An 11,647-nucleotide genomic window follows, 5' to 3' on the forward strand; every position below is an offset into this window, starting at 1 on the left:
CTCTCCCAAGGATAATACAGAGCAGAGGGGCTCCAGGGTGTGGGCAGTGAGAAGCAGGGGCACTCTGGACCTTCCCTGCCCATATCCCAGTGTGTGCTCCACAGCCCAGGGCACTGAAACCTTCCCAGCTGCTCTGCCCATCACCTCCAGCCACCAGCTGCTCTGGAAAAAGGCTGTACCAGGGGTGTGAGCACAGGGCTGGCTGCAGGGTAGGTGTCCTTGGCTCTCTCCTGTGCCCAGAGCCCCTGCAGCCCCCCTCTGACCGTGTTCACAGGGGTCTGAGGATGAGGGAAGAGACGAGGATCTGACTCCATGTTTCAGAAGGCTTGATTTATTATTTTATGATGTATATTATATTAAAACTATACTAAAAGAATAGGAGAAAGGATTTCATCAGAAGGCTGGCTAAGAATAGAAAAAGAAGGAATGATAACAAAGGCTTGCGTCTCAGACAGACAGTCCAAGCCAGCTGGACTGTGATTGGCCATTAATTAGAAACAACCACATGAGCCCAATCCCAGATGCACCTGTTGCATTCCACAGCAGCAGATAATTATTATTTACATTTTGTTCCTGAGGCCTCTCAGCTTCTCAGGAGGAAAAATCTTAAGGAAAGAATTTTTCATAAAAGTTGTCTGTGACACCCCCCTGCTCTTCCCCTCTGGCAGATGCCAGCTGGTTGCCCATATATGAAGAATCAGAGGATGCAGTGGATTTCATCCTGGCCTTTGTCAGCAGCCTTGACAAGGTAACAGAGGCCAGCTGGACACTGGCTGTGCTGGCAGGGGCTTTGCTGGGCTGTGCAGTGCTGCTGGCTGGGCAGAGCTGCCTTTCTCTCAGGGCACTGCACTCCCAGGGCTCCAGCCCCACTCCCTGTCTGTGCCTCTGCCAGGACACCCACAAGTTCACTTTTCTGAAGAGCACCTATGTGGTGTGCAAAACTGCCTTGAAACGGGGCTTGACCAAGGGCCTGGATTTATTCTGCCAAACGTGTGAAGTGGTAGAGAATATCAAGGTAGAACCATCTGGTGTTTTGGGGGTGGGCACAAGCACCCCTGGCACTGGCACCCTGTGTGGACAGTGCTTGGGTGGGTCAGGATTGGGTGCTGCCAGGTCCCATCCTGGTTGTGCCCTGCAGGACCTCCTGGAAAAGGAGCCAAGGGACCGTCTGTCCTCCAAGATCCGCTACCTGGCCATGATTACCATCGAAGAATTAAGGTCAGCCCCCTGCCCAGAGCTCTGAGACCACCTGCACAAGGCCTTGGGGGCTGCTCCCAGCATCAGTGCCCAGCTGACCCTCCTCTGTCCTTGCAGCTTGGTGGAGAATGTGCTGGAGGGCAAAACCAAAAGCCTCCTGTCTGCATGTTTCTCAAGTGTCCTCTTGCTCCCCTCAGAAAGGGAAATGCCATACCACAGCACTTCCCTCTACATCAAGGTAAGTGCTGGCTGAGCCCCAGGAGCCTCCAGTCCCTCTGGGCTGCTCCCTGCTCACCCTGTGCTGCCCCATGAGCAGAGATCTGAGGCAGGCTGAGGTCTTGCTGTTGGTTTCCCACCCTGGTGGCTCTGTCCCCTTCCCATGGGCCTGGCTGCTCGGTCCCCAGCAGTTTGTGCATCCCTGTGTCTCTGCTGGGCAGTTCAGGTGTGCTCCTCAGGCACTGAGAGCTCAGATCAGTCTCCTGGGTGTGGGGGAAGAAGAGCAGCATGACAGGCACTGCTCTCTGTTGTGTCTGCAGACCCTGAAAGCCATGGACACAATGCTGAGGACAATGGTGCTCAGCTTTCCTGCTTCCAGTGTCAGCAAGGAGCTGCAGGACATCTTTGAGGTGTGGCACAAGCAGAGTGGGGGTCCCAGGGCTGTTCCTCACCCAGGGAGGGAGGAGCAGCCCAGTCCAGTGCTGAGCAGGCAGAGCACGGTGTGGGGAGGACGTTCAGCTCCCCTGAGGGAGCAGGGGCTGGCACCAGGCTCCTCTGAAGCACAGTGGCTGCAGAAGGTGCCACCTGCCTGGCAAAAAGTTGTTCTGGGACCTTTGTCCAGGCTTGTGAGGGACCTCAACACTGCAGGCTTTGTGGGAGGCCAGAGGAAGCCGTGAGGGATGGTACAAGTGTGGCCCAGGAGCAGAGCTGTGCTTGCTCTGGTGCTCACCAGCGGCTCCTCTCGCCCCAGATGCTGCTGGAGTACACCAGATCTGAGAGGGAAGCTGTGAGGGAGAGGGCTGTGGGGAGGATTGCTGTCCTGAGCAATGTGCTGTCCAACTATTCCACTCTGAAGGTAGGAACCATGCGCCCTGCAGCCAGCCCATGCCCCCCTCCCTGCCACTCTCCATGCCAGGGCTGCTGCCCAGCTGGTTGCTCCAAGAGATGGGGCCATGGAGCCCTGCAAAGCCCAGATTCACCAGGAATCCAGCCGTGGGCACACTCTTGGGTTCAGGTTCAGCACCAACCTCCTTCTCTTAGCCTTTCTTCTCATGCCTCCCTCATGCAGCTCTCTGTCAACTTTGGAAGAGACAGTTCTGGACCTGTGTGCCCTGGGGACATCTCATTCCCAGCCATGGGAAGGCTGGTGGGACGTCTCATTCTCTTCCGATATGGCGGGAAACAAGCAAGCTATCCAGCTTTCCACGCTCTCTTTTCCCTCGCTGAATTCCTCTGTAAGTAAAAAAGCAAGAGCAGCTCTGGCTTCATCCCTGTGCACACAGACCTCTCCTGACAGATCTGCTTCCTGACCTCCTCTGCCCCTCCCAGGTGCTTCCCATGGCATCACTTTGCTGCAGAACCTGAGTGCTCACCTCAGGTCCAGGATCTGTTTGTCATTGCTCTCATTCCTCCCCTTCCTTTCAGGACCTTGAACCCTGCTGGCTTGTGGCCCCCACAGCCAAAGCCCAATTGACTCCCAGGTCCTAAAGCCCACTTTTCCCCATTAGAGAAGAGCAAATCCACCACCCTGGCTTGTGCCTCTTGCCTAAGCAAGAAGCCATTCCTGATGCCCCCAGATATCCTGACTGATTCTGTCCTGCTGTCTTGCAAGCAGATCTCAGGGTGGTTTGATGGCCTTGCTGGCAAAGCAGCTCTCTCTCACTGACTCTTCTGTGTTCTCCCTGCTGTTTAGACAAGTCAAGGCCAAGGGATGGGTCAGATGAATTCTTGTGGGAAGCTATGACCACCTCCTCACTGTGTTACCTGAGCATTAGAGACTGTACCCAGGTAATGATTGGACCACCCCCTCACTGTGTTACCTGAGCATTAGAGATTGTACCCAGGTAATGATGGGACCACCTCCTCACTGTGTTACCTGAGCATTAGAGACTGTACCCAGGTAATGATGGGACCACCTCCTCACTGTGTTACCTGAGCATTAGAGACTGTACCCAGGTAATGGTGGGACCATCTCCTCACTGTGTTACCTGAGCATTAGAGATTGTACCCAGGTAATGATCCCCCTCCTGCTGGGACCATCCCCTCACTGTGTTACCTGAGCATTAGAGATTGTACCCAGGTAATGATGGGACCACCCCCTCACTGTGTTACCTGAGCATTAGAGACTGTACCCAGGTAATGATGGGACCACCTCCTCACTGTGTTACCTGAGCATTAGAGACTGTACCCAGGTAATGGTGGGACCATCTCCTCACTGTGTTACCTGAGCATTAGAGATTGTACCCAGGTAATGATGGGACCACCTCCTCACTGTGTTACCTGAGCATTAGAGACTGTACCCAGGTAATGGTGGGACCATCTCCTCACTGTTACCTGAGCATTAGAGATTGTACCCAGGTAATGATGGGACCACCTCCTCACTGTGTTACCTGAGCATTAGAGACTGTACCCAGGTAATGGTGGGACCATCTCCTCACTGTGTTACCTGAGCATTAGAGATTGTACCCAGGTAATGGTGGGACCATCTCCTCACTGTGTTACCTGAGCATTAGAGACTGTACCCAGGTAATGATCCCCCTCCTGGCTGGGACCATCTCCTCACTGTATTACCTGAGCATTAGAGATTGTACCCAGCCAGGTAAAACCCCTCCTGGCTGGGACTCTTGTCCGTGGCATCAGCAGGGCACTTGTGTGAGCAAAGGGACCCAGAATCAGTGGGCTGGTGGGGCCTCACTGCCCTGGCAAGAGGGTTCCTGCCATCCCTGAGCAGGGACAACACATGGGCTGCACTCTCCTGTCCTGGCAGCAGCTCCAGCCCCAGCAGGATCTCCAGCAAGCCCCTAATTCTCATGAGCCCTCCTCCCTGATGTGGAGGGCCCTGTCTCCTCACTCTGTCCCACCAAGGGACTGCAGGCACTGCTGCCAGCTTTCCTGGGGGTTCTGCTGCCAGCACTGCCAAGAACCTCTCTGCCCAGCCAAGCAGCACCATCAGGGCACTCAGTGGCACTTGTCTTCCTTCCTTCCTTCCTGCCATAGGCCTTTGGAAGATACCTCCACTCCAGTGAGAGGACAGATGTCATCCTCGAGGCCATCGAGGCCATGAGAGATGCCAGCATCCTTGACAAGGACGTGCCCAGCAGCATGCTGGATGTGGTCATGGAAGACAGGGACTTCTGGCTGACAGATGTGAGTGCCCTGGCGCTGGATTGCTCTGATCTTCAGCCCTGTCAGGCCTTGTTCCTCCCTCCACCCCTTCCTCACAAACCCAGGTGACTTCGGCACCTGAAGCCATCCAAAGGCGGCAGAGAGGAATAGGAAGGGCAGCTGAGGACATGGCTGCACTCCATGGCAGTGCCATCCTCACCTGTATCCTTTCCAGGTGCCCAAGATAGTGAAGTGCATTTTTGAGAACCTGCTATACATCACCACAGAGGCAGGCTGTGTGAAAGTGGAGGCACTGTTTCTCCTGATGACCAACCGGTACCCCTCAGCCGTGGTCATCAGCCTGTGTGAGATGGCTCTTCAAGGAGACAGGTACTGGCCCTGACAATCTGAGGGGCTTGTTCCACGTGGGGACAGGGACCCCGAGACTCTGTGGCTGCCAGGCCCAAGGAATGCTGCAGGATATCCCACAGAGCCAGGCTGTCCATCCCACAAACCTTCCTGGCTCTCTCACAGCAGCCAAAGCCAGCCAAGCCACTCCAGAGCCAGCTTGGTGCTCCCATCCCCACAGGGAACTCCCCCTCAGCCCTGTCCTGCCTCCTGCAGGGCCCCCCCAGCACAGAATCTGCTCTGTGGGGCTGGTCCTGGCCATGAGACCGTGGCTGAGACAGGCCCTGGCTTCCAGCACTTTGCAGGAGCTGTGTGACACTCTGTCCTCCAAGCCTGACATTCTGGACAAGTTCCTAGGAGAGTTTGCTACCTTGCACCGGAACCAGTGGTGCAACCCTACCAGAGAAGGCACCTGCGCCTCTCACAGAGCTGTGAGTTACCAGAAAAGGCCCCAGCCCTTTCTGTGAGCCCTCTGCCAGCACCTCATGGCTGTGTTTGCTCCTCCAGCCATCCTTGGGGCAGGTTGACTTGGAGGAGTTGGGTGAGGAGCCCAATATCTGGAGCAATCAGGGGCATCCTGATGTGATGACGGCGTTCCTGATGCTGGAAGTCCTCCTTGGGCTGTCAGAGAGAATTGAGATGGTGAGCAGGGGCAGCCAGGGCCTGGGGTTGAGTGCAAGGCAGTGGCTTGGCCTGGGGTGGGAGTCAGGATGTGGAAAGACTGCTCCAAAAACCCTCCTGCCATGGTGGGGCCTGGGCTGAGTGCTCCAAAAACCCTCCCTGCCATGGTGAGGCCTGGGCTGAGTGCTCCAAAAACCCTCCCTGCCATGGTGAGGCCTGGGCTGAGTGCTCCAAAAACCCTCCCTGCCATGGTGAGGCCTGGGCTGAGTGCTCCAAAAACCCTCCTGCCATGGTGGAGCTTGGGTTAGGAGTCAAGATATGGGCTGAGTGCTCCAAAAACCCTCCCTGCCATGGTGAGGTCTGGGTTAGGAGTCAGGATGTGGGCTGAGTGCTCCAAAAACCCTCCCTGCCATGGTGAGGCCTGGGCTGAGTGCTCCAAAAACCCTCCCTGCCATGGTGGGGCCTGGGCTGAGTGCTCCAAAAACCCTCCCTGCCATGGTGAGGCCTGGGCTGAGTGCTCCAAAAACCCTCCCTGCCATGGTGGGGCCTGGGGTGGCTGCCCTGGGAGGTGTCCAGACACAGCCTTTTCACAAAATGGAAACTCTCTTCTTCCTAAAGGGAAAAAAAATTGAAGCCTTCCTGCCAAGCATGATGAAGATACTGGAAGTTGGCAGTGAAGATGAGAAGCTGAAGATCATTGAGGTCTTTCGAAATGTCCTGGGGCAGCTGAAGAAGTCAAAGGCCAGCTCCATCGCTGTGGCACTGGTGGGGAGGATCCTGCCCCTCTTTGACTCGGTGAGGCTGACATGGGAGCCTGAGCCCCAGAGATGGGCACTGCCCCTCATGAAAGCAGCACTTGGAGCAGGCTCAGCCCTTCAGGAATGGATCCTGGGCTTTGCAGCCCAATGCTGCTTGTGCCTGCTCTGGAATGTGACAATGTGGCATGGCCCTCACCACAGGAAAGGGCAGGGAGCCCTGCTTCAAGGGTTACCTTTCCTCCCTTGTGCAAACCCAGGGCACAGGCAATATTTCTCTGTCTGCTCTGGGGTGCCCTGACCCCCAGGGGAGCACTGACTTTGACCCTCATTCATGGAGAAAGTTTCCTAAACTCCAGAATAGACTGAAATCCACAAAAGTGTGAAATAGATTATAGAGAGTAGTGTAGGTGTATCTCTTGGTGAAAAATTGAGGTTTTGGGATTTTTAGTGTGTTGTGGATGGCAGCAAGATGGAGGGCACAGGGTGTCATCCTGGGTTTCTTCTTCATGCTTCTTCTTCCTTCTTCTTCTTCATGGGTTTGGGTGGTATTTTGTAATTGGGCAGAAAAGTCTTCTGAAATGTCTGGTACATGAACTCTTCAGCCCTGCTCCTCCTCTTCATTATCTGCAGGGAGCACCAGGGATGTCTCCAGGCTTGTCACAGTTGGCTGGAGCAGTCTCTCCTGCCAGCACCCCTCACTGCTGAGGTTGCATTTTGCAATTGGGCAGAAAAGTCGAAAAGTCTGCATTGGGGGCTCTGTGAGATCAGTTATTGGGTTGAAAGGAAAATAATCCAGGTGTCAGTTCTTAATTGGATAGTTTAGTCTTAAAAGACCTTGTACCAAGAGATTGTTGGCCATTTTGTGCCTTCTGATGAAAAGCTGCTGAACTCACAGTAATGAGACTGTTTCAGTGATAAGAAACAATGAACACTTGAGTTTGAACATGAATTACTCGAGTGCCTTCAATCCAGACCCAGAAAAACCGATGACTGGAACCCACCCTCCCTCCTGACAGGAGAGCGGGCAGCTGCGAGAGCTCTCCCTGTGGCTCCTCAGGGACCTGCTGAGGTCCGTGGCCAGGAGGGATGAGAAGAAGATGAGGAGGCAGGTGCAGAGGGCCCTGATCCCGCTGCTCTTCCGTGTGAGTGACCAGGTCCCCAGCGTGGCCAAGGTAGGGATTTGAAGGCTGATGTGATATGGGGGGGCTGACACCTCCCAGGGTATTGCATTTGTGGGGTGCCCCATGGCAGGAATGATGAATCTGACTCCACGTTCTCAGAAGGCTAATTTCTTATTTTATGATACTATATTATATTAAAGAATACTATGCTACACTATACTAAAGAATACAGAAAGGATACTTACAAAAGGCTAAAAAGATAATAATGAAAACTTGTGACTCTTTCCAGAGTCCTGACACAGCTTAGCACTGATTGGCCAAAGAGTGAAAATAACTCACAGCAGAATCCAATGAAACAATCACCTGTGGGTAAACAATCTCCAAACACATTCCACATGAGCACAACACAGGAGAAGCAAATGAGATAAAATTGTTTTCCTTAGAGGCTTCTCAGCTTCCCAGGAGAAAAATCCTGGGCCAAGGGATTTTTCCAGAAAATATGAATGTGACACCAGGGGTTCTGGGCACTGGGGCAGGGGCTGCTGGCTTTGGGCAGGGCTCCCCCAGTGCAGCCCCTGGGAAGGGTCTCTGTGGAACCAGCACAAGCAGGGGTGGACAAGGTGGTGGCTCTGCCATTCTCATCACCTGTCCTGCCTGCTCCTGCAGCTTGGCAGCAGCCTGTGGCCACTGAGGCAGCACCCAAGGCCTGCACATGTGTGCTCCAGAAACCCAGAGGCTTCTCAGCTTTCCCACAAGTGTCAGGGGCCAGGGCTCCAAGCCTCAGTCAGTCACCCAGGGCTGGCCCCAAGAGACTCCAAGACATTCAGGCTAGGACAAGTCCCAGCTTCCTAAGGGTGGGATGACTGCAGGAATAAAGCCAAGAGGTCTCTTTCCCCTGGCCCTGGTGCCACCTCTGAGCTAATGCTGTTCTGCAGGCTTCCAGGGAAGCCCTTTTTGCTGCTGCAGAGCTTCTCAAATGGAAGCAGCTGAAGCACCTGCTGCAGAAAGAGCGGATGTGGGAGCTTGGAGAATGCTTGGTAAGGACAAGCCCCAGGGCCCAGGCTGGGTGAGAGCTGTCCCTGCCCTGTGTCTGTCCCCATGAGGGCCCAGGCTGGGTGAGAGCTGTCCCTGCCCTGTGTCTGTCCCCATGAGGGCCCAGGCTGGGTGAGAGCTGTCCCTGCCCTGTGTCTGTCCCCATGAGGGCACAGGGGAGCAGAGGCTGTTCTGAATGCTGCTTGCAGGTCTGGGCAAGACCTGGAGGACCTTGTTCCTCTAGAACAGAGCCCCAGAGCTCCTCTCCAGGCTCCTCTCCCCTCGGGAGGGCTCAGCAATGGGGTGCTGGCAGGAGGGACTGCTCCAGCCAGCTGGGGGGCTCTGTGACAAACCTGGAGACATCCCTGGTGCTCCCTGCAGATAATGAAGAGGAGGAGCAGGGCTGAAGAGTTCATGTACCAGAGCCTGCCCTACCTGAGGGACCCTCAGTCCTCCGTGCGCCTGGCGGCCGTCAGGTTCATTGGTGAGTCACAGCCCTGGCCCCTTTTGGGCCAGCCTGGCCACCTCCCTGCCCTGCCCTGGCAGCAGCCCTGTGGGACCACAACCACCCTGTGCAGAGCCTCAGCCTCCCTCTGCCCCCTGCCACCAGCTGGGCTTGGTGGCCACCTTGCCCTCTCCTTTTCTGGTGGCCCCTGGGTCATCCCTGTGGAGTGGGAGGGTGGCAGGGCTGGGGGTCACCCTGCTGGGAGCACCCTGGGAGCAGGGAGTGACAGAGCTCTGTGCCCAGGGTGTGCCACGAGGCACATGAGGGACCAGGACATGGAGTTCCAGGCTCACATCCTCACTGGTGAGTGGCACGTGGGGAATCCGGGGGGGCTCTGCAGACACACGGCTTCATCTTGGCTCTGTCTGTTTGGGTCACAGCCCTTCAGCCCTTGGAGAGAGACAGGGACATCTCAATCAGCTCCCTGGCAGCCCACACAGGCTTGATCCTGAGAGCTCCAAGGGTGCAGAGAAGATCGTGGGTCATTCTACACATGCTGTGCTGCTGGTGTCGGTGAGCTCAGCAGAGCTGCAGCTGTCTGTGCATTAATAAAGCTGGAGAAACACATCCATGCTATCCTTCAGATGTGTAGTGCTGAGCTGACTGTGTCCTCCTTGGCCTGTCCCACAGGCAGTGGGATGCTTCCTCCTCACACCCCTGCCATCCCCAAATGCCCCACTTGGCCCCAAATTGCAGGCACAAGGCCCCAAATGCAATTTCAAATTGCATCCCTGGTAGCCCAAAATGTTCGTGTGGACCTTGAATTGTACCTGCAGAGCCCCACAGCATCCTTGGCAGACTGAATTGTACCTGCAGAGCCCCACAGCATCCTTGGCAGGCTGAATTGTACCTGCAGAGCCCCACATCACCCTTGGCAGAGTGAATTGTACCTGCAGAGCCCCACAGCATCCCTGGCAGAGTGAATTGTACCTGCAGAGCCCCACAGCATCCTTGGCAGACTGAATTGTGCCTGCAGAGCCCCACAGTACCCTCGGCAGACTGAATTGTACCTGCAGAGCCCCACAGCATCCTTGACAGACTGAATTGTGCCTGCAGAGCCCCACAGTGCCCTTGGCAGAGTGAATTGTACCTGCAGAGCTCCACATCACCCTTGGCAGACTGAATTATACCTGCAGAGCCCCACAGCATCCTTGGCAGACTGAATTGTACCTGCAGAGCCCCACAGAACCCTTGGCAGACTGAATTGTACCTGCAGAGCCCCACAGCATCCTTGGCAGAGTGAATTGAACCTGCAGAGCCCCACAGCATCCTTGGCAGACTGAATTGTACCTGCAGAGCCCCACAGCATCCTTGGCAGACTCCAAATTCCGTTCCATGTATTTCAAAAAGCCCCACTGAGTGCTGGGGGGCAGCTGTGGGGCCCCAAATGGTCTCTGGCAGCCCCACCAGGTGTGGAATCATGAGGGAATGCTCAGCAGGTGCCAGAGCTCCCTGGGGAGTGCCAGGGGCTCGAAGCTGGAAAGGAGTGAAGCTCTCTGTTTTAAATGTGGCATGTCTTTGTTTTCCACCAAGAGAAGCCTCACCCACACACTCTGGGGAAAGCCTCCAGCTCCCACCACACACCCCGAACAACGAGCAGGTGATGCCATCCCCAGGCACTGGGGGAAACAGCAGAGGGTTTTTGGAGAGCCAGAAGGAATGGGCAGGGGGCAGCTGGGGGAGGAAGCAGCGTGCCCCTGCCCTGGTTTGTTCAGAGGGGCAGAACGTGTGCAGGATGTGGGGTTCGGGGTCTTTTCACCAGTGCTGCTCTTACCAAAACCCTCTGAAACTGTCGGGATTGATTCCCTCTAACCCTGTCTTTGGGTGTTACAGAGTAAGGCGTTGCTTCATTTTTGGCCAGCAGGGGTGGCTGGCAAGTTCTGGCCTCTGCACTGATGCAAATACAGATTTTTTTTACACTGATTTATACATTTTTAGCAAACAAACAAATAATGTTCATTGGTTCTAACCCACATAATTCACTTAATTAATTTGTATTTTATCCTTTCCTGGTTACTGATGTCTCACTCTTCATGCCACTTTTTGCAACACATTTTTTCATCCTTTTATGCTCTTTTCCTTGGCTGGGGAGACTCCAACTTTCCAGGCCTTCATCTCCTCTGTATCTTTTGTTGATTGTTTTCCCTTGCTGTGCCTCAGCTGTCCTGTAAGTTGTAGAGTTGTCATGCTTTGTAACTCAATATTAAATCTGACTTTAGCTCATACCCTTGCCAGTGATTTTTTTAAGTGATCTCAAATCTCTCTTTCATAGCACCCAGGTGAGGGGCAGCACCGTGGGGCAGCTGCTTGGGGGTGTCAGGGGACCCCTCTGCTCCCGGCTGACAGCCCAAGGGACCCCCCTGGCAGGTCCCCAGCCCCGAGATCCTGCTCTGTCCCTGGTGTCCCTCTCCTGCAGAGCAGGATGGCCATCAAGTGGCTGGTGCTGGGACTGGCACAGGAGCTTTGTATCCCGGGCTGCTCCAGGAGAGCATGCAAAATCCCATATAAATATAAATATAAATATAAATATAAATATAAATATAAATATAAATATAAATATAAATATAAATATAAATATAAATATCAGGAGGTGTATCTATAGAAGTATTATATATAATGTATAAAATATAAAAACATATATAATATTACATTATTATATATGATCTCATTATTTATATTATATA

The 11,647-nt window shown here is 54.3% G+C and overlaps 1 protein-coding gene across 1 annotated transcript; it reads left to right on the forward strand.

The window, feature by feature from the left end:
- Positions 1-6,175: 6,175 nt before the first annotated feature.
- LOC143695528 (maestro heat-like repeat family member 5) lies at positions 6,176-10,801 on the forward strand. The gene is made up of 5 exons (XM_077188500.1): positions 6,176-6,342; positions 7,322-7,477; positions 8,362-8,463; positions 8,840-8,942; positions 10,797-10,801. Exons 1-5 carry the CDS (start codon positions 6,196-6,198, stop codon positions 10,799-10,801), a joined length of 513 nt encoding a protein of 170 aa, XP_077044615.1. The 5' UTR covers positions 6,176-6,195.
- Positions 10,802-11,647: the final 846 nt, after the last annotated feature.

This window comes from Agelaius phoeniceus, chromosome 19, assembly GCF_051311805.1.
Source record: "Agelaius phoeniceus isolate bAgePho1 chromosome 19, bAgePho1.hap1, whole genome shotgun sequence".
NCBI lineage: Eukaryota > Metazoa > Chordata > Aves > Passeriformes > Icteridae > Agelaius > Agelaius phoeniceus.